The sequence below is a fragment of the Paramisgurnus dabryanus genome, chromosome 19, assembly GCF_030506205.2.
Source record: "Paramisgurnus dabryanus chromosome 19, PD_genome_1.1, whole genome shotgun sequence".
Classification (NCBI taxonomy): Eukaryota; Metazoa; Chordata; class Actinopteri; order Cypriniformes; family Cobitidae; genus Paramisgurnus; species Paramisgurnus dabryanus.
This window is the reverse complement of record NC_133355.1, coordinates 14301853-14325465: the sequence shown is the minus strand read 5'-3', so window position 1 is coordinate 14325465 and position 23613 is coordinate 14301853. Positions and strand designations below refer to the sequence as shown.

The window sequence follows — 23613 nt, the reverse complement described above, 5'->3', positions numbered from 1 at the left end:
GCCCCTTGGTTGCGCGCGCACCCTGCAATGTTTGTAAACATGCAACCCCTCTATATGTAAACTCGTCCATTTTCTCTATATGTTAATGCACCAAATATTATTTAGACTATAGTAATCAAAGTACTTAACATTTAATTTAAAGTGAATGATGCCTTCTGTTGGATTAACCAAAGATTACATGCGAGACTAATCTTATTTTGGGAAATTATAAAGTTTGGCGTGTTAATTGAGAATAGAAAGATATCATATGTTGTAAATACTTTGTTGTTGGTAAAATTTTACATACACAAATGTAAATTTTGTAAAACTCTTCCACGTTTTGTAGTGTTTAAAGAGGAATTTGCAATATATTAGGAGAAATTAAAAAAGTATGAAAAGTCCCAAAGCAAGATAGCCTACTAATGTTTTACTACAGGATTTTGAATAAGGGAATGTGAAATGCCCCTACCACGCTGTTTATTTTTGATGTTTTTTTTTTTCTTTTTTTACTTAATACAGAAGATGAATGTAAATATAATGTCTTTGTATGTAATTCTCATAGTTATAAATGCCTTTTTTTTTCTCCTTTCAAAGCATTGAATAAAAAACATTTAAGTAACGGTAACAGACGTCAATTCAAAAAAAGTTAATTGACTGAAGACAATTACAAAGCTATGTGTCAGTAATTAGCTATAATACAAGAAATCTGTGATGGTTTATATTATAAGATATTAGCAGCACAACTAAACATACCTGCTTTATTTTTCAGTCATCTTTCAAGAAATCGCTTTTTCGACTGTAACATAAAGTTCGATAGGACTTAGCACAATAAAGCACCCAATCACGGCTAACAGTTCATGGAATTAAAACAAAGAATTTTCCCAAAAAGTGATCTAAATAACAAAACAACTTAATCAAAAAAAAAAAAATAATAACTTAATAAATTTGCACTGCTTTAAAACTAACAGAAAAGAAGCCGAAATTATCAGTTTCGTTTATCAAACTGTGAAACCTCTCCCATGGACAGCGGTATGCTCAGGTGCGGTTCTCCTCTTTTGTTATCTTCTTTCGATCTTAAAAACATGAGCCAATAGCCTTCGAGCATGACTTGTCAGAAAACGAATACACCTTAAGCGAAATTATTTACGTCACACACACACACGTCCTAAAATTAAACATAAATGTTAATTCTGTTACTGTCAAGCTCTATTACCGAAGTATAGTAAGAGTTGACCGCATGTTACAGCAGTCATATAGAGAAAAACAAATTCCTTCTCTCTTTCAAACCCAAATACATAACTGTCAAACAGTAACAAAATGGACGCTGCTAATTCAGACAATAGGATCATAAACCAATTAATGATATTAATTAATGATATACAAAATAATGTATCGTGTGATGAAAATAATAATAAAGATAACATTAAAAAAAGGGAGTCACAAAAGAACCACCAACATACACAAATGTGTGCTTTAAGGTACAAAATACACTGACCACTGATGGTTTATTGATGGTAATTACCCATAGTTTTATTTATCACTCAGCCAATATTAATATCATGGCTTTAAAATTAAGTAGCTGTCCTTATTATCCAAAGTCACCCTAGTCCATTTAAACAAGTTATAGAAAAATATATACTTAACACTTTTTACAATACTGGTTTTGGTCCAAACAAAAGTGGATCAGAAAAGCCAATAATCATTTAGTCTTCAAAGGACCCCCAATTTGCATTTAAGTTTACTTTAAAATGGATTTGGGCAACTTTGAATTAAGGGCTTTACATAATAATTTCTAAAAGACAGAACACTGAACAAAAAAAGCTGGTTTAACACACAAAACTTCACAGATTAAAAAAAGTCACTATTTACATATTTTTAATAATAGTCAAAGGCCAATTAATTGATTCAGAAGCGCAAATTGAAACATGAGAGGACAAAAAAAAGAATTGAGAGAGAGAGAGAGAAAGATAGATAGATAGAGGAAGAGAGGTTGGTATGGTAGGGACACCAAAGAGGGTGTATATAAGAAAATAAAGTAGTATACAAGATGAACATGAACTAATTTGGAACTATAGAGAGGATCTAAGGAGAGGAAAAAACTCAAGACTTTTCCTTTATCTTCCTTACCTGCAAATCTCTGCAGTGGAGGGGTGTGGCCCTCGCCATAACCCCACCTACTTAAAACACATTCATTTTGCTTCTCACATAACAGACAGCATTCAGGCGCACAGGCTACGCTTTTTACATCAAACACAATTCGGCACGTACACTGAAACCACACATACGCACACAACCTGTGCACAGGAAAACACACAAATCATTCAATACACAGATACAGCACACTCCTCTGTAGATTCAGCAACCAGATCAGTCTTCGCCATATTAAGTAAACCAATCGCTAGCAACTCGCTGATACGTTATCGTCAGAGCAACTCTTTAAATTCTCGTTTCTTTGTTTTACTTACGAAAGAAAATAGCAAATCCTGCACACAATGCAGATGATGCAAATGATTACTATCCTGTTTTAAAAGTTCTTGCTTGATTGTAATGCGTTATTTTGCATCTTGAAGTCTTGGTTAGGTTCTTTGTTTAGGCCAGTGTTCATCATTCAGTTAATCAATGACCTCCAAAGCAAAACAAAATTTCTGGCACTATGAGCGAATCACAGCGCCATGCTCAAAATACTAAGTACTTCAGTGTTTGTCGAAAAACAGGCAGTCCATGCCCGAGGCATAAAAATCCATTCCAACTTTTACTTCCTGCGTCGAACAGCAGTTTTGATTTTGCGTCCAGCAATTGAATTCGGCGCAGACGGTGTCGTCGTGAAGCTCTTTGTTGACCTGTTAAGGTAATGATTTACAAGAGTCGTCAAATATCTGTAACAAAAGCATTTTATTGTTGAAATACCCCAAAACATTGAAACGGTGGACGCACTCACGTTATACTTAACCGGAACGAACTGAACCAGAGGACGGTTTTTGCCACTGGTCTGCACTCACACTACACTTTATGATCCATACTAGGGGTGTCACGGTTCTCCAAATCCTCGATTCGATTACATTTTGTTCTAAGGACACGATTCGATTCTCGATTTTTAAAAAATTTTTTGAAGACAAAAATGATATGCCATTATTTATTATTATTATTTATTATAGTTTAACATTAACATGCACATTGCACAACTCGCATGGGGATTTGTGGGCTTCACGTAACGTGAGAGCTTGTAGAGAGAGGATTCCTTCTTGCACGCACATGGATTTAATGCACATGGACTTAATGCGCACGTCTTGGACTCGTAGCATCTGAAATAAATCCAGCATCATAAGCAGCTGCGCTTATCTCTGTCTCACGTGCACGCGCACTCGCATCTGTCCGAAGTCTAAACATAAACTAAAGTAGTAATCCTTATGTATTTGTTCAGTTTTATGTGTTTCATGCGAGCTAAGGCAAACTATCCCATTTGTTTAAAATATAACCCGCTGCATCTTTGCGCCTCCCTCACTCTCGCGCACGTGCCGAGAGCTGCGCTCTGTCCAAAGTCAGATCACTAGGTAGTAATCCGGTTTATGATATGCATTTCAAGGAGTTGTAGCATCCCTCGTGTTTAAAATATGATAGCGTTCGCTGGACAGATGTTTTAAAAGGCATCTCTGAGAGTTTTTTCTCTTGCTTGGCAAGCCGACCGGACGTGACATGGGGGCGTGGCAGCATCGACGATCCCATTTTTTATTCAAAGTTCGAAGCTGTGACATAATTTCGATCGATTTTGATTTAAAATCGAAACCGTGACACCCTTAATCCATACCAGGATATGCATAGATGTACCACAATTTGCCAAATGGCCATAATTTGGGAATCAAATGAGTTCAAACGTACTCTGGTACAATACGATTAGCGCTGGGCAAAAAAAAAAGATTTTTTGATTAATAGTTTTTTTACGTGGTCGATTTAAAATCAATTCTCAAAGGCGATTTTTTCCCCCCATATTTATTTCTGTAAACATTGAACGTAAGATTATCTAATAACTAGTCTTCTCCAATATACGTCATCCTCTTTTTTTGCCTTGCGGATGTAACCAAGGAGCGAGATGCATTCATTCAGTGCATAAAATGGCGGTTTCCGGTGCTTCGTCGACATTGATGCCAACTTCACATAAAAAGTCAGAGGTTTGAAAGCATTTTAGATTTCGCAAGCAAGACGACGACGACGACTGTGTTATGGCTTTTAATTTCTTTTTATTAATTACCCACTAGTAAACTTCTGTTCACTGTTCCTTTTTATAAATATAGTATTTGGATTAAATCTATATTCGTTGAATCGAGAATAAAAACCAACAGGAGAATCCGTATCAAAAATCGAACTGGAACATCTGAATCAATACCCAGCCCTAAATACAATCCGCATTTTGTGAGTACGTCCTCAGTTCCACTTTTAGCATTATTTAGCAGTACTAAGTGGTTTCTCGCTTACCCAATGTTAAATGCGGGGCTCTGGCCGAAGTTGAAGCCTCCACCGGAGGGAGCATTTACAGCAGGCATGGCAGGAGTGGCTGCAGGAGTTGATGGAGCTGCTGATCCAGCCCCAAAGGCAAACACACCGGTGCTGTTTGCTGATGCCCCGAAACCACTGGTGCTTCCAAACTGGAACCCTCCTTCAAGTATTAATAAACAAGTGATGATCAACACTCCTACATTTAAACAAAGACTGAAGAATTTTACTAAGGGGACCAAGAATATATCACTGAACACAAGCGGCGATTCTGACCTTGGCCTGTAGAGGCAGCAGCAGATCCAAATGTAGGTGCAGGATTGGGTTGCTGGCCGAACACTGGGGTAGAACTTGGTTTGGCTCCGAATGCAGGGGCTGGGGAAGCTGTGGCCGAGAACGAAGGTGCAGCCGACCCGAAAGCAGGAGCACCTTGTCCGAAGATGGGTGTCTGTCCGGAGCCAAAGCCAGAAGAAGGTGCAGCAGAACTGAAAACAAATGGGGATGGGTTGGCAGAGGGAGCAGGAGCTGAAAGAACAAGGACAAGTTTGTCATTATACACTTTAAATGACATCTGATGCTTGATAACTTGGTAAGGTTGTAAACTAACCTGCAGAGGCCGGCGTGGAAGCAGCGGCACCACCAAATGAGAAACCAGGAGCATTTGAACTCTGGCCGAACTGGAAAGGTTGTGCTGGGGCGGGTGCGGCAGCAGGTGCTGTGGGAGCCGCTGGTTGGGTGTCCTGCTGCTGCTGGCCAAATAAAAACGGTTTTGTTGAGGTGGCTTCAGAAGAGGAACTCTGGCCAAATAAAAAGGTACTGGTTGGAGCAGGGGCGGGGGCCAGGGAGGTGGTAGTGGGAGTGCCAAAAAGATTGGGGGTGGAGCTGGAGGAAGTAGAGGTGCTTGAGGAGTTGGCCATGAAGTTAAGCGTCGGCTTTGGAGCAGATATATCTGAAAAACAAAGTCAGAGTTAAGGTGTTGCTACATGAGCCAAAACTTGAAAATGTAATGTACATCAGGGTCACACCTACCTGCTATACTCTGCCCAAAAGTAAATGATGGCTTTGGAGGTTCCGCTGTTGTTTCGGCAGGTTTACCAAATGTGAAAGAAGGATTGGGGAGATCTTTCGGAGGGTCTTGCTTGCCAAAAGCAAAGCCCAATGATGGTGTTGATTTCTCCGCTTCATTGACTGCACTGAATAACAGCGCACCAGAGGGCACAGAGGTATCCTTTTTCTCTTCTGGTTTTCCAAAAGCGAAGCTAGACGACACTTGCGTTGGCACTGTTGTTGCAGACTCCCCAAATTTTGGGGCAGCTGGTTTAGATTCAACTACCAATGGTTTGCCAAAAACAGGGATCGTGTTTGCTGCCAAAGACGTTGTGGTGGTCGAAACAGTTTCGGAGGGAGCAGGAGCATCATCTTTCTCTACTTTGGACTGGGGTACTGAAAATGTAAACAATGAATTGGAGCTTCCCTTCTCTACAGGTTTAGCACCAAATGAGAAGGTAGAGTTTTCAGAGCTAGCAGCTTGAGAGCCAAATGAGATTCCACCAGCACCTCCGAATTTAAATCCTGTATTGGAATCCTGAGATTCAGTCTTTTTCTCTTCACTCGCAGATGCGGGAGTTGTGATCAAAGAACCACCAAACTTAAATCCACCTGATGTGCTTGTTGTGGTTTCTGACGAGTTGCTACCGAGTTTGATTCCACCTGAAGTGGCATCTGAGAAAGAGCCTCCAAATTTAAAGCCCGTCGAATTTGAGGTGGAGTCAGAAGAGCCAAATTTAAATCCACCCGAGGAGGAAGAGGAAGAATCTGAGAAAGTGCCCCCAAATTTCAGTCCAGCAGAGGTCGAGTTCGTAGAGCCTGTACCAAACTTAAAACCAGACGAGCTTGAGTCTGTACTGTTGGATTGAATGCCAAAAGATGAACTTAAACCTGCAACAGTGGAAAAATGGTCAATAACATACTTAGCAAGAGTGACTTATTTCTGAAAGAGTTATTTCTGAAAATCTGAACGCTTGGTACCTTTCGACTCTATTTTAGCTCCTGGTTTTGCTGACTGGCAGGCCAAACATGTCTGGTCCACAGCCTTATTTTGAACACAGCACACTTCACACTCCCAGCTCCCCTCAGGTTTCTTGAATTTGTCTCCGAATCCTAACAAAGGTGCAGGCGTGCTTGCAGGTGGAGGGGTTGGGACTGCTGCAGCTACAGCTCCTATAACACAGAAACGTATAAGCATGTACAATGTATTAGGAAGTATCAGCTTTTTATATTATTATCAGATGTTTCAATACCCCTATTTACACGTATTTTTATCATTGCCTCACAGCTGCAAAACTGAAACTCTACCTGGTTTAGCACTCTGACAGGCTACACATTTCACATCCTGTGCCTTGTTCTGAACCATGCACACGTCGCAATCCCAAGATCCCTCTGGCTTCTTAAATTTGTCCCCAAAACCTAACAGTCCAGTCCCTGTCGAAGTGGTGGTGGTGGTTGTAGAAGAGGCAAAGGAAGCAGCAGAAAGGCCAGATGAGACCTCAGCCAGAGGAGGCAACTTCATGCTGGATTTAACACTAGTCCCAGGTTTGGCCGTGTCACAAGCTACACATTTAACAACATCTGGTTTGTTCCTGACCAGACATGTGTCACAATCCCAGCTACCAGCCGGAGGGGCAAAGAGGGAACTGAGGCTCGTCGTGGCATCTGCAGGTTTACTGTCTGATTTAGAGTCTGTGTTGGGTTGTGATGATTGACAAGCTACGCATTTTTTATCTGATGACTTGTTTTGTACCAGGCAAGTGCCACAGCTCCATGAGCCTACAGGTGCCTTAAACTTGTCACCAAAACCAGAAAGAGGAGCTGAGGTTGAACTCTGTGTCAATGAAGCAGTCGGTAAGGGTTTATCAGCTACGCTCTGACTAGGGGATGCAAATCCTAAAGAAAATGGGGAAAGAAATAATAATTAGACACGTAGATAAGCAATGCGTTTCCAGTAAGAAAGAGTTCACTAAGAATAATCTGTGCCTTTCTTTTCCATCTAATGAAAGTAAATAAGGACTAAAATTTAAGGCTGGGACAACGCGTCAATGTAATTGACTATGTCGACACAAAAAATACGTTGACGCAAAATATGCGCGCCAATTCGTCAGACCCAAAAAGGCGGCGCCGTAGAGTAGTAGCAACGCGAGTGGCTTCAGTCCACGGCGGTTTCACACAGCAAGTGGTTATTCAAAGCTAATATTAGACTAGAATGTTTCTTGGGTACCCAGGTAAAAAAGTGCACTAAAAGTACACTTAGCAAATGTACTATCATCACAAAATACAAAATAATTAATACTACTTCTGACAAACTTGAGAACAAAGGCAAAAGTAGGGTCCAGTCCAATTTTTGAAACCCGGTCCAGAAGGTGCATTGCACTGTCACGATGTGCATGCGACAGACATCTGTGTACTTGTACGAGTCAAATAAACTATACATTGCAAAGCTGTGCATTCCACTGCGCATACACGAAAACCTGACTATACTCCAGGCTTAAGTCTGCTCAACTGTGCTTTTGAGACACTATTTACTTCAAAACACTAAATACTAGTATTACTTGCATGTATTTTAGTATTTTTTTAAGTGAACTGAAGTACTACTGAAGTAGAACCATACTTTTATTAAATATATTTGTTGTGTACAACTTTTATTTAGCTAATTTAGTTATTTTTAACTTATTTAGCACAAAAATAGCAATGCACTACAAATGTACTTGCTGTACTAAAATATATTCTTAGTACATTCAAGTATACTTTATTTTTACCTAGCTATATTATATATAGGACATGCTAAAATTACAGGATTTTTCTTAATTCACAAAAAAGAAACAAATAAATGGAATTTAAATTCTTGGTTGAACACCTCCTTTAAAAACATTTGGAACTAAAACAATCTTACCAGGTCCCTTAAGTATGTCCAACACACTGCCCTGTTTTAAGACCTTCGCAGGCTTGAAGGGTCCTTCAAACTCCTTTTCTTCAATGACAGCTGATTTTACTGCAAAACAAAGAAATAAGATCAAACCCATAACCCGGACTCAAACTTAAACAAAATCTTCTTTGGAGGAAACAAGTCGCACCTGGTTCTACTGCTGGGGCGATTTTCCCGTTAGAGTAAGACAGGCTTGTTTTTATAGTAGGTGCACTGAAGGTGAATCCAGACTGTGGAGAAGAAACATCATTTAACATATGTTTGGTTTGTGTGACAAGAATAAAAGGTGTAAAAAAATTAAAGGTGACTTACCGATGGAGAAAAAGATGGAGGGCTGGCAGCTGTTGCCTTGACGATAGGTGAAGAAAATGTGAAGGGGACAGATGGTGGTGTGGATGGAGCAGCTGGCACCTGATACACAAAAATTTTTAGAAATTAAGATTCGTTACAACCACTTGTCCATATTACTTGATCATTATTTTCCACCGTAACTGATAAGTGCCTCAGCAACACTTAGTTGGCATAAGTAAAATGAAATATATCTGGAAGGTTATGATTTCTGCACGTACTTCAGAGACTGTTGTTAGTGGTGTTGTCCCAGAGCTCTGCGAGGAGGTAGGGGGAGGAGAAGAGAAACTAAATTTGGGCAAAGTGAAATTGCTGGGGAGAGAGGCAGGAGGCAAGTCAGGTTCTTCAGCCACCTGAAAGAAAAACAGCACACATGAGAAACTTATTGTTAGCTCGTTGAGCTCTCATTTGTAAGATTTTTTTTTGATAAAAGCGTCAGCTAAATAAAAAAAATTTAACAAAGGAAAAAAATTCTGATAGACTGCTCAAGGTTAAAATTTTCGAAAGCCCATAAGACCCTTTTTACACCTGGTGACTTCATGCGTTCCCTCTTATTGGATAGCTAAGACCAAGTGTAAATGCCCTCCGGAAGGTTTTCGAGATGCATTTAAATCCGATCGCTCAAACCACTTCAGTATGTGGTCTGGGACATGTGTAAATACATCTGGTTGATGAGCCACACAAGTCAGCACCGAGTCACTAACCTCATCCTCAGGTCGTTTGGAGGAAGGTCTGATGGCCCTCTCCCTTTTCATTTTGCCCCCTCCTGAACCAACGCTGCTGGTTGTTGGGGTGCTGGACAAGGGGTACGACAAACTGTTTTTGCTGAGGACAAGAATTACAACACAAATTAAGCATACACCAAAACAAGATGCTTTTTATATTTACTTAACATTTAAAACTACCCAACTGATCGTCTATTCTTACCTGGGAAGGGGGGGTTGAGATGAACTTGAAATTGGGGTGGATTGTCTTACAGGCTGAGAAAGGTAAACATTAGTTAGCTTAATGAAAAATTAATTAAATGTTATTAATAATTACAACATATTATTTTAGCAGTAAACACAAATGATAAGAATCCCATTTCCAGGAAATCTTAAATGTTATATCTGACGCAATGTATAATGTTAAAAACTGAACTCACAGTCTCTCTGTTGGTTTTGTCAACTCCTCTGTTCAGTCCACCGGGGGTGAGGGATGGTCTAAATGACATTGAGCGGTTACCAGACACTGCAGAAACTACTGGAACCACCAACTTCTGCACAGGTGGGAGTGACGGCTCCAGCTGCAATTCAATAAAGAAACATCACAAATAAGACAGTTTGACAATTTACTACATAACTTTGCAAAAATCAATAAATAAGGATAAATCTACAATCTATCTGTAGCCCTTTACATTTATCATTTGTCTAAACAATAAACACACTTAAAGGCAGGAATTATCTAAAAAACTTTTTTACAAATTTGTTTAAACTGTCTTTATATACCAATACATAATTAAAATGTAAGTACTCTGAAAAAGAGAGTATAAAACTCGAGTGTCTTTAGACCTCTCACGACTGTTTTAAACACAGCTCATTTTTCCATTCGAGACGAAACAAATGATTGGCTTGCGCGACTATCACTCTCTCACGCGACCATGGCACCACCCCTGTTGCTATGGGATCTGCCCACACATGCGCACAACCGGTTGATTTGAACGTGCACGAGGCACTCTAGGAAGAGCAAAAGTATGGCAGAGAAAGAGCATTCAGAACTCACAGTACCTGCATATGCAGTCAGCGAAGGCAAATAAAGGAATAAACGAAGCAATCAAACGAGAGTAAATATCGCGTGGCTTTTCCTCGAGTCGGCGATGGGGTAGCGATATTGTCTCCTGTGTGTAGTCCTCATCAGAGTCAACAATGCTTTCATCACGGAAACTCTTCCATGCAAAACACTGGCTTAATAGTGAGTACTAAAAGCCATCCTATTTGTTTATATTCATAGTGATAAAGTTAGGTGTATTATTACATGTGATTTTGACATGATGTTACTACATGCACCGCGCTCCCAGCAGAGCCGGTCAGCGTCGCACGTTCATGTGTTTTGGGGGCGTGGCTTTAGAAGAAACCCAGAAGGGAGGGGGTGGAGTGAATGGAAAAATGAGCTGTGTTTAAAACAGTGGTGAGAGGTTTACAGACACTCAATTTTTACACTTTTTTTTTCAGAGTACTTACATTTTACTTATGTATTGGTATATAAAGCCAGTTTAAACAAATTTGTAAAAAAAGTTTTTTAGACAATTCCTGCCTATCCTGCCTTTAAGGGCTCATTATAGTCATGCGTTCGTCCTACGGCATAGGCCAAGCGTCGCTTTTCATATATACTTCTGCGTCGTCATCCGTATTGATGTGCAAACACACATGCAGACCGCAGGTAGGTAGTATCCACACGTGTAAACACAGTAGCAGCTCAACCGTCTAAGCAGCAGCTTGGCCAGAAAACCAGAAACAAAGAAGCAGCAGCAGCTTGTTGTGTATGTTTTAAGAAGACCAGCAGTGATGGAAGTAAATAGCCAGCGCCTTTTGTTGGAGTTTGAGTTAAATCACTCCTCAACTTGGCCCATATTTGTTCTCACCGTTACAAACGGAAATACCCATGACAGGTTTTTTTACCTGACGGGAGGGGTTCTAGTGGACCAATCACAGCGCTTGTGGTCCGCATGCACATCACGCTACAGATAACCTACGGCATAGGCCTTACACATGACTATAACTTGCCTTAACTCTTTCACCGCCATTGACGAGATAGCTCGTCAATTAAGATAAAACGCTTCCCCGCCAATGAAGAGATTATCCGTCTTTCCGCAATACCGCTATTATCCACCAGGTGGATCCGCAACTTTTTAAACCCGGAAGTATTGCCCTATGACAAGCGGCTGCATGTCTGTGTCTGTTTTAAAGATCGCTCTGAATGGGATCTCTATGAAAAGTCCGTCACAAAAATGGAATGATCTCTGCTTTTTGCTCAAAATGTGGTGTTTTTGCAGAAACCTACTCATATTCAAAAACTGATTACAAAAGTACCACTGAAGGTAGGATGAAACGTATTTTTTTGTTTGAAAGCAGAGGGTCTGTTCTTTTTATTTGGTATATTGTATGTTTATATATTTAAAGAAGAACATTTTCTGGAAGGCATTAAACTTTGGTGAAAATCATGAAAAACGCTGGCGCTGGCTGGCAACTTTTAAAAAAAACACTGGTGGTGAAAGAGTTAACAGCACAACAACATTACGTTAAAAAAAAGTGAACAAATTGGGCAAGGACAGTCAGTGCCGGTCTTTCCTATACGCAAAGTACGCAATTTGCATAGGGCCCCGCACCACTAGAGGGCCCCCTTGATCTCAGAATTATTTAAAACCATTATATCAAAGAAAAATTATTATTAACCATTATATCAAAGAAAAATTATTATTATGTTTAATGAAAACAAGACGCTATAATTTAAATAATTTGCAAACTTCCGAATTTGTGCGGGTTTTTAAAAATACTTTATACTTTAAAAATGATTTCTTAAATCACTGATATGTACTCGGACAACATGCAGGCAGTTTCTCAATCCGAAGGCTGCAGCCTTCAGAGGTCACATTTGTAGGCTGCATATGCGTCATAAAAACGTATTTTAGAATATTAACAATTATAATGTTGACTATTATTCTTAGTTAATGGTTGATTGTTATATTATGCTTATGACTTGCAAATGAAATGCTTATTTAACTTAAATAAATCAGGCTTGATGACGTATGCAGCGCGCATATGCGACATGATCCTTCAAATTTAGAAACGGCCGCGTGCATGACGCAGAAGAGTGATTTGGTAACGATGCGCATATTATATGCCCACCATTGATTTAAAACAAAGACAAAGCTATCCGTCTGGAGCAGAATAAAGGGAAAAAAACGTGAAGCAAGGGAACAAGATAAAGGATTTGCGCGAGCAGATTAAGTCAATGTAAAGACACGCGTCCTAGCATGGGGCGATTCAAATGACGCGAATTGGGTGACGCAATTGCCGCGAAAACACGCGCTTTTTCCTTTGAACTTCAAGAACGCGCTCTCGTGCAGGATAATTTGACGAGAGAGAGAGAGAGAGAGAGAGAGAGAGAGAGAGCGAGAGAGAGAGCGAGAGAGAGAGCGAGAGAGAGAGCGAGAGAGAGAGCGAGAGAGAGAGCGAGAGAGAGAGCGAGAGAGAGAGCGAGAGAGAGAGCGAGCGAGAGAGAGCGAGAGAGAGAGAGAGAGCGAGAGAGAGAGCGAGAGAGAGAGCGAGAGAGAGAGCGAGAGAGAGAGCGAGAGAGAGAGCGAGAGAGAGAGCGAGAGAGAGAGCGAGAGAGAGAGCGAGAGAGAGAGAGAGAGCGAGAGAGAGAGCGAGAGAGAGAGCGAGAGAGAGAGCGAGAGAGAGAGCGAGAGAGAGCGAGAGAGAGCGAGAGAGCGAGAGAGAGCGAGAGAGAGCGAGAGAGAGCGAGAGAGAGCGAGAGAGCGAGAGAGAGCGAGAGAGAGCGAGAGAGAGCGAGAGAGAGCGAGAGAGAGCGAGAGAGAGCGAGAGAGAGCGAGAGAGAGCGAGAGAGAGCGAGAGAGAGAGAGAGAGAGAGAGGTAAGAATGGTGCCCACGTCGAGAAAACTTAATAGAAGACTTGAAATTTGTAAAGGATTAAAGTATATGTCACTCGTTTAATTACAGTATGTTAACTGGATAACACTGGATATAACTCATTGTATGGATAATAAAATAATGTATTTTGATTACACAAATCAAACCTAACTATATGATTGTAGCTGCTGACCAACATAGGGAATCTCTATGGCTAATTTCTAAGACATGTTGCTGATACAGTACTGTGTGTTGTACCTTATCTTGTTAATTGAGTCTTTTTGGGCATCTTATGCACAGAATTATTCAAGGAGATTGATTCTTTTAACTTCCTTTAAAGTTTGATCAGTTGTGCATAATGACATGTGCAACAAATGGATATAGGGTGTCAAACTCATAGATTTGCAATATTTAAAATCAGACACTATTTTTAAAATATTTGGGGTCAACCTCTGTGACAGCTTTAAAGGGACACTTCACCCATTTGCATTAAGCTTTGTATAGTTAGAACTCCAGTCATGTTTTTGAATGGTCATGCATAATTTCCTCAGTTGCCGCTGAGACTGGAGAAATACAGATTTCAGTGTTGCACATCCTTCTTTCAATGATGTAAAAATCATCATTTTGCATCATTGAAAGAAGGAAGTGCAATGTCTTTGTTGAGGGAATGAGACTACAAACACCCCTTTTCTCTGTAAAATAGGCACCAAATTCTAAATGTATGTTACATTTCGACTACAAATATAACACTTTCAATAAAGATTAATGTTTCTACGGGTGAAATGCTCTTTTAAAGCTGAAACTTATCAAATCCTATCAGAGGTCCAGAATGTCATTGAAACACACCAGTGGCTTTGCTGTCATCAGTATTAAACATGTTACCCCTCGAAGTACCCCTCCCCACAGAGCCCCCCCCCCACACATAACAAATCCCAATTTAACCCCTGTGTATTAACAGTATGTATTTATATGTAATTTAATTTGATTCATTACATTCATTTAGATCAGGTTAATTTTTTAGTGCTTCTCACAGCACATTTTAAATCAAAACAACTTATCAGCAAATACATGTTTCATGTTATAATCAGCAAGTTTATCAGTCAGGGTTTCAAAGTAATGTGCATATGGGAATATTATACAGCTATAAGATAATACACTATGTGGTTAGTTAACAACTAACTAACAGCAACATTGACTGGGTTTTACCCAGATAGCACAGGTACGTCTGTGAGATGTCTGGTAAAGATCTGGAGATCTGGAATACATCTGGTGTGTAAAAACATCTTATAAAGGAAAAGAGCTGCTTTACATACATTCTAAATCAAAAACGTCTTGCAGACATCTTCAATATGTCTATATGACATCTTTTAGGAGACGTCTCACAGACGTATTGCAGATGAGAAAACAATTTAAATAAGACATCTTGCAGATGTAAACGCAGACATCAAATAGACGTCTCCAAGATGTATGTGTGCTATGCTATAAGGGTCTGAATGCACTGACAGAGGGCCCCTCACAAAGCTTTGCTTAGGGCCCCCCAGCATCTAGGACCGGCACTGAGGACAGTGTTTCCCCAACCATGTTCATAGAGGCACAACAACTCTACAATTTTCCTACTCTTCCTATTCAAACACACCCTAATCCACTCATCAGCTCATTAGTACATGCTCCAAGATGGGAAATAATGGGATCAGATGTGGGACACATCCAAAATGTGCACTGTTGGTGTGCTTCCAGAAACAGGGTTGGGAAATGCTGCTTTAAAGTACCATGGTAAAATAGCTTGTTCTTATGGAAGTCTTTTTGGGAACCCTGTACAAAAAATTTCCCCACCTTCTAACGGAATTCACCTTAAAGCCTTATTTTGATTTTGGCAGCTTGTTTTTCCCCACACACACTACCTGTGCTCATACATAACAGGTCTAAACAATTCTAGTTACAGTTTACGGTATTCATATTTATTAAGTCATACAATGATTTTACAAGCAAATAAAATGGCATACTTTCAAATATCATGGCAGTGTTAGATCTGATATTAAGATGTGGTTACAATAATAATACACATTGTCTATACTAAGCACCGCATGTCTGTACTGACATCGTAAAAAGCCAAACAACATTCTGCACTTACTTGTGCGTTTAAGTTTGCACACTTGAACAGTAAAACATAAAATGCTCACTGCACTGGTTATTTTGGACTATGGACATCCATCACAAATGGTTATAATAGGCTTAAGGTTGCTGGTGCTCAATGAATGAGTACATTGTTTGGTATAAGAGGCCAGCTGCCACAGTTGTTAACAGTTACAGACAAGCAACTAAGGCAAAGTGAAAGTTGCCAACTTCACAAAACATACAGCCCTAGTCCTAGTTTGAATCATCGTCTATAAGATCTCTCATTAATCCACATACATCTACAAAAAAAGTCAACTTGCAGACCTATGATATGGACTGATGCGCGTTATAAGACTTCATTAGACTTACCCTTTTCCTCTTTGCTTGGATATTTGAAACGTCTAGGTCTGAGTGATTTAATGACTGAAATAAGACAATGAAAAAGAGATTAAAATTAAATAAAAACATCAATAAACAAGTGCAGTTTTGCAATAAAACTTTAATGACTTGGCACTTACTGTCGACAAAGGCGATGAAACTGTAGAAGGAATTCGCTTCGCATCCTGAAAAAACCCCAACAAAATATTTGTTATTTTGATGCTTTTCCAAAACCAGCAATTTTTATTTAATCATAATTTCCTCATGCAGGAAAGTCATACAAAAGCTTTATGTAAAAAAAACAGACCAAAACAAAAGCCTATTATTTATTGATCTTTACTATAAACGGAAAATAACCACATCATTTGTCTGTTTTTCTTACAAAGCTAATATAATAATACAATGGTGATCACATTGATTGCATCTTCATGCACAAAATAAGCAGATATCAATCAAACATCAGAGTAGACTTTTAGCCATTAGTTTACTTTGGCTCTTTTGTGACATTTATCTATTACATGCCAAGACATGTGCATATAAACAAAGCTGAAAGAAACCCGGGGCCTATACCATGACGTCAGTTTAGTTGATAAGCTAGGTAAGTTCAGAATTAGTTTATGCAAATCCTGGGTTTTGGGTGCCATGAAAATAGCTTGTACTAACAAGGCCTGTTCAAATTGGCTTGGTTTTGTAAACTTGAAACTTATCCTGTAACAAACAAGTTTAACTTTTAATTAAAAGTTTAATTTTCATGGTACAGACCCCCAGTAAATGCCATTTACATGCAACAGGAAATATTGGTAATTCTAGTGCCAATCGTATTCTGCTTAAGTTATTTATGACCTTCACCAGACCTTTACATGTTAACATGACTTGCACGATATCAGCTTATTAAGTACAATCGACTTGAAAATGACTTTCAGGCTTGCAATCGTGAACTTTGGTAAATAATTTTCCAATTGCCTACAAAACTAATGACAGAATAAACAGTACACTCACAGCAAGAGGACTGGACATGCGCTCCAGAGACTGTAAGATGCGTCTGGCTGTGGCACTGGTCACTCCACAGGGTTGAGATCCAGCTGGCTTTGCCTTTATTTGTCTCCTAACTGGAGGCTAGTGAATCAAAAACCAGAAAACAAGATCAGTACAAGGTTGAAGTAAACCAACACCAGCAGTAATCTAATGTAACCAATAGGGATGCACCGATACCACTTTTTCCATTTCCAATTCGATAGCAGAATGCTGAGTAATGGCCGATACCACTACCTGCCGATGCGATACTACTGTATTTTTCTTGGACAATTTAAAATTACATGCACACACACACACAAAATGTTAAATGTGTATAGTGCTTTCTGCTACATGTAGTATAATTCCAATAACTTAAAATGATTTACAAGTTACAAAAACATTAGTAATTATTAATCATGGCAGTGTTTAGGAGGACATAAAATAGGTACGTTTGATCAAATAAGCAAAACTGTCATAGTAAAAAAGCTTTAGTGTGCAGATGGTTATTTTGGGAACTATTATAAAATAGCCTACAGTTATTGTGTGTTTCATCTGTCCACTTCACCAGTGCATTAACCCATTTGCGAGTTTCCATGAATTTAAATATCTTTAAATGTGCGTTTGTTCCTTCACATAAAGCTATCGAGTGTATTAAAAATCCTATGAATATAGTGCATAAAAACGTGATTTTGTCCTTTTAATAGCATGTCAGTAATAACCATGGGTAACGCGCAGTTTCAGAGTTAGATCTGTCCTGTTAGTTTGATATCTGATCCAGCCAAAAAGCCTGGATATCGGATCGGTGCATCCCTAGTAAACAACTGCCCAAAATACAGTTCGATAAGCAAAACTTGGTATGCTTGTTTAAAATAATACTGGCCTATTACATTCTCTAGGTCTAGCATGTGCATGATCATACAGACCTGGTAAGGAGTAGCAGGGCGTGAACGAGCTGATCTTAATGCAGAAGCTCCTCCATATGTGGTTTTTCCAGGGTAGAACGGCGAGTCTCCCAACTGACTGGAGTTCAGTACTGAACTGTTTAACACTGACTATAAAAGTGTTTATCATCAATATCTGTTTTTTTATGAATGCAGAGATGACATCACAAAACAACTTAGGTTTCAAAACACCATCAGAGTAATTCAACAACAGAGAAAGGCATCACATACAGTGGAGATTTCTACCTATATGCTCAGATACTGAGAAACGAGAAACAAATCATTATGAAGACAAAGTACTTACTGATGAGGACGTGCCAAAGACTGACAAGTTGAAGGCTGGTCTCTTAAGTCCAGAGTGAGCCGGCTGCAATCCAGGATGGGTGCGTTCAGTCTCTGGAGACCAGAGCTGTGGCACAGTCTTTGACGTGGGAACATCTGGAAAAAAATTAAGCCCTCGCTTTACACCTAGTCTAAATACAATTTATCCTGTAATCTGATGTCAGAAGTATTTTAAATTAAATTTGCTTTTGATTGTAATAAACACGGCTACATACCTTTGTCTGATGCACGTGACGAAAAACCACTGGTGGTTGAGATGTTGTCATCCTCGTGCTGAGAGCTTGTATCCTTGATCTCTTTCACCAGGGAGAAGTTGGAGGTAACAGCGAAATGGCTCCCTGAGAAGGGTGCTGTGGATGTGGAGGGCTGGGAGAAGAGGGAACTGGTGCCACCCCCTAGTGCGGGGGAGCCATCCAGAGAAGGAAAGTGCAGGTGGGTTCGATTGAGTGGGGGTCTTGACAGGGCATCATGGAAATTCAGTGATGCTTTGCTTGTAGATGGTTCTGAAAATAGGATTGAGCAAAGTTACTTACCATCTGTATAGTCAGCTACCTTCTTAGACAACTTATTAGGCTTTGTAATTGAGGTTAAGTTCGCAGGACACCATCTAGTCGACATACCTGTGTAACTTGTGCTCGGCTCTGGAGAGTCTCGTCCATCTGGGAGTGGGGGAGTCTCATCATTGCCATTGGGGGGAGGAGCCACGCTATTCCGCTCCACACCAACTGGAGACGTTTCACCCTCAACGACTTCATTTTTGAAGTATTTCTGCAGCCAGGAGGGTACGATGCTCTTCACTGTATCGGTAACTCGACTGATAAGGCCAGGCTGCTGCTGGGCATAAGAGACAGATTTAATATTTCTCAAAAAGCATCAACCAAATTAAATGCATTCGCTTTAAGGCCTAGTCCACACGGACATAGGTATTTTTATAACCAGTTTTTCCATCCTGCGTCCATCTACACATGCTCAGTTTAAAAGAAATCTCCACTACATGAAAACGCAAAAACACGCTATCATGTGCTGTCAAGAGCATGCCACACCAGCAGGCGGTGATACAACCCTAATCGTAAAGCCATGTTGGCCAAGCAGAAGCCTTTATCAAAAGCAAAAAACCCTGGTTTTACTGTCTACATGACAACACTGCAACCAGCGTTTCTGAAAATCCTCACCCTAGCAGGGGTTTTCAAAAATGTTCGGTTTCATTGACCTGATACGGCGTTTCCGTGTGAATGAACAGCCAAACTGTGTAAAAAAAGTCCTGGTTATAAAAAAAACCTGTGTCCGTGTGGACTAGACCTGACTTATCAATAAGTAAGCACACAGCAAAATCCAATGAAAAACAACCACCACACTTCAACAAAAGTTAGTGGATGACTCGTCCCCCCCATGTTTCATACCATGGACGCAGTGTGGGCCCCGAAGGCTAAAGAGTGCAGGGATTTGAAAGCTTTAGTTGACATCTAAAAGGGGCCCATGGGACCAAACCACTGTTCAAGCACTACAGGCTTATTGTTCTCTAAAAGAGCTCCAGGGTTCGGACACTGCAACGCCACAGACTAACTCTTTGGCTGAACGTTGCAAGCATGTGACTCACAGGCAGGTGGGAAGGCTAAATAGTCCATTTAGCTCCAGCGGAAGAGAAGCCGAGAAGGATTATGCAATCGAAATAGGACTTCAACGCATACAGCTACCTCAGAGCACAATTCATCTTGTCTTGCTCCGAAGTGCCTTGCAGTTAATGACTGCACAAGCAAAAGTTCAACGTATGAACACTTTATGCAGTCAGCATATGAAACCAGCTGTGTGCACGGCTGGGGCCATATGCCTGAGTTCAGCATTGCAACATAAGTCACTTCCTGACAACAGAGAACATGTGGTGCGATCCAAGGTCAGCATGGCCAGTCGATACTACCAGAAATCTGAGAAAGACCATGAAGGGCATTAATCTAAACAATGTCTCCTTTAACACATTCACTTTAGTCCAAATTATGGCAGCACGATTTTACATAAAAATGCAATGACTTGCTAAATGATGCGATAAATAATATGCGATATGATAATGACGTAAAGACAGTTCCAAGTGACAAATAACAACGTAATCCTCAGAACGTACACACTGCCTTATTCGACCAGGCATGTGAAAAAAACAATGTTGCATTAGTTCTTGCACTAGATATTATTAAAGCACTTGCACTGTTGGCAAAGTTGATATTTTTTCTCAATACACCTCTTTCATCTCATGTTCATGGGTGTCTTGTTTCAGCTATAAAAGCACACAACATCCGGTTGAAGCGTGCACGCTCTCATTGGCTACTGCAGACATCATGTCGGAGGCAGCCCAATCATAAGTCGTAAATATCAAACGTGTTAAAGGCTTTAAGGTTTACGTTATATGCATTTCAAGCTAGCTGAAGCAAAACTATCCCTCATCTTTAAAAGGCCCTCCTGAAGATGCACCAGTGTTTTGACACGTGTTGCCTTCTGCAACAAAAAGAAACAAAGGCATTGAATTGAATTATGGGTGTGCGCATACGTGTTTTTTACAGTCATTAAGTAATCATGTTAAATAATCTGGATTATGATTTTTTCCATAATCGAGCAGTCCTAGTACATGTGATATTACAGTAACTTTCCTATATTAGGGATGTTTAAAATTGACCTTTTAACCGTAAAGCGAAGGTAAGAATTTATGAGCTATTAACATTATCAGTTAAAGGAAAAAAAATGTTAACGCACGCTGCGTGACGTCATTAGCCGACAGACATTTCGCCGCTTTTCTATCTTTAATATGTGAATTTCCTGTAAATGACACAAATTATTGCTGCCCTGACGGTCTGATAAAGTAATCATTTGTATGAGAAATCATATGCATGTGTGTTTGAATATGGTTTGGAAGCTGAAGGGAGACACGTGCGCAAGATGGTGCGGTCCCTCTCAATCTCACGCACATCGGGACAGACCTTCGCTGATGACCTCTGACCCTGAACAAAAACAGCTCTCTTTTTGCACAAACGGAGAAAGATGACGCAAAAGCAAAACTTTTTGAAATGCGTCCTGCTTTAGACACCACTGTGGTAGATGAAAAGGAAACAATCTGCCCTTTTTGGATATTAATCATCTGGACTGATTGCGTGCCCTTTGATAAGGTAATGTTGTGTGAATATCTGATAATGTATTAATCCTGGTTCGGTTGTTGATCTGTCGCTGCTGTTTGCACGTTCAAATGAAATAAAATATTTTGTTTTCACAAGGTCACAGACAACCGTCAACTGTATTTTTACTCAATGACAATTTAATATTAAAATCTTTTAAGCTAACGGTTAATAAGCTGTGGTTGTCGGTTGGGAAAATTAACTGATATGAACATCCCTACCCTATATTGTGACACCATAGCCCAGTGCACATGATCTGACATATACTGTATACTAGTCGACAATACGGCAAGTGCTACATGCTATATGCAGTTGAAATGCACATATCTGGTGCAATTGATGCAACGCTCACCAGTATGTGAGGCACAATACAAAAAACTGGCTTGTATTTTTCCTAATTTTAAATAAAAAGCATGAGCTATGAATACGCACCAACATGTAGAATATTTATGATTGGAGCACCGCTGACGTGCACATTTATCCAAAGTAACTTAAAAATAAGTGGGCATTCCAACATTTGGTCTAAATGTTTCTTACTCCAAATATGACTCCCTTTCTTCAACTGAACACAAAAGTTTTACAAAATCACTTAAAATAATTTACTATACACATAGTAGTACAAATATGCACTCTAAAAATGTGTATATTTCACAAAAACGTGTGTGTTACATAACAAAAAGAACTTTCATTTTGGGGTAAACTAATCCATAGCATACCCAATTTATTCTCATGATATCAAAAAAATATTTTCATGATATCAAAGTAAAGGTTATTTCTCATTAAATTCAACAAATGAATTGTCCAACAAAGCATACTCTACTGACATCGAGACCTGTATAACAATGCGCTATCTTGGATAAATAAATGCTCTATGCTGCCTTTTTTGCATAAACGCAAGGCTTCTTTGCATAGCATGCAGGGTGCAAAAGTAATATTCTGATTAATAAATGCGTAGAAAAATACGAGCAATGCATTTCTTTACATTTAAGATGACAGCACTTTCTAGATAAAACACAAAAACAGTGCTGACATCACGAAAGCACACTAATAGCTGCGTTAGTCACTGAATTGTCACACTTTAAAAACATTGGGTTATCACAGGGTTTAATCTGTGTGTATGAAACACGTCACGACACGCACTTATAACGTTACACTCATCCCGCCTTTCTTTGGCGTCTCATTAAGTCAAACACACTGTTTTACAATCCCTGTGCTGTACGCTTTCTTTATTTTAAAGTATGTAACATTAACATGTATGCTAACCGTGTTTCTCTTTAACAGAGTTAAATACTTAAACACAGAGAATACAATTTAACCCAATTTAGACAAACGCTTTAAAGCTAAACTTCTTATGTAAGGCTTTTAAGCATACCAAAGTTATTGTAGGACACAAACACATTTAATTAATTAAAACACAACGTTTAAACGTTATTTACATCCTTTAATATCTTTTAAAATAAGTGTCTGCTTGATTCACGCCGGCGCGATATGCAGCTAATGGCTAACAAGACGCATTTGGAAAACGTCGTTAAAGCGACTGTCCGAAATTAACCAAATTCATTCGCAATTCACATTTATATGGTTTAACGCATAGTATTTTCTTTGGTTAACATGTATGTGTTTTAGGCAAATAAGCTAACGTTTAACGGTATTGCGGTTACAGTGTGGAGAACGTGTGCTGGAGTAGCGTGAACAGGCCTACAACAGGCCGCAAAATGTCTCCGGCTTCACAAAAACAATAACAGCCGCCAAACCACCTGTGCGGTTTAACGTAAAGACTTTTAAAATCCATGTTGTGGAAGCTGAAGTTGCGTTTTATTTACCTGTTTGCCTTTGGCGTAAGGTTTTGAAGCGATGTGATATCTTCTTGATCTGATTTTCCCTCCTCCTGTCGCCGCCATGGCTAACTAACTAGATTGAGTCTGCTCAGTAGCGCTTCGCCGGATAGAGCTCGGCTGTCACACTGCAGCCCTCCAATATACCGTCAGCCACTTCGGCGCTGGGGTTTATGGGAAATGGTGTTCGGGCACCGATACCCGCGATAAATAAAATAATAAACGGAAATACAACACAAAATAATAAGCGTTTTGAAACTAAATTAGCACAATTATTTATTAACTACCCACCTCTATAATTAACTACAGTAATACACAAATTTACAAAAGTTATGTAAAATGATGTGTGTGACCGATACGACCGTTTTCTAGGCTAGGTTGTGTTCAGTTACATATGCCTATGATCTCTTC

General features: G+C 39.7%; 1 protein-coding gene across 2 annotated transcripts; it reads right to left on the bottom strand.

Annotated features, from left to right (window-relative positions):
* Positions 1-1482: 1482 nt before the first annotated feature.
* On the bottom strand, positions 1483-23303 carry LOC135779735 (nuclear pore complex protein Nup153-like). 2 transcript variants are annotated; one of them, XM_065290627.1, is made up of 22 exons: positions 23191-23303; positions 18833-19046; positions 18428-18715; positions 18175-18308; positions 17853-17981; positions 16915-17031; positions 16056-16100; positions 15907-15960; positions 9939-10079; positions 9722-9774; positions 9499-9619; positions 9016-9147; positions 8759-8857; positions 8595-8676; positions 8414-8512; positions 6823-7410; positions 6496-6687; positions 5497-6405; positions 5075-5416; positions 4744-4992; positions 4450-4630; positions 1483-2819 (listed from the first exon to the last, which is right to left on the bottom strand). In XM_065290627.1, the coding sequence occupies exons 1-22, from the start codon at positions 23266-23268 to the stop codon at positions 2732-2734; spliced, it is 4335 nt and encodes a 1444-aa protein (XP_065146699.1). In that variant the 5' UTR covers positions 23269-23303; the 3' UTR covers positions 1483-2731. The 2 variants fall into 2 exon arrangements, with proteins under 2 accessions (XP_065146699.1, XP_065146706.1); XM_065290634.2 differs by having other exon boundaries at positions 18833-19043; positions 23191-23302.
* Between the last annotated feature and the right edge of the window lie 310 nt (positions 23304-23613).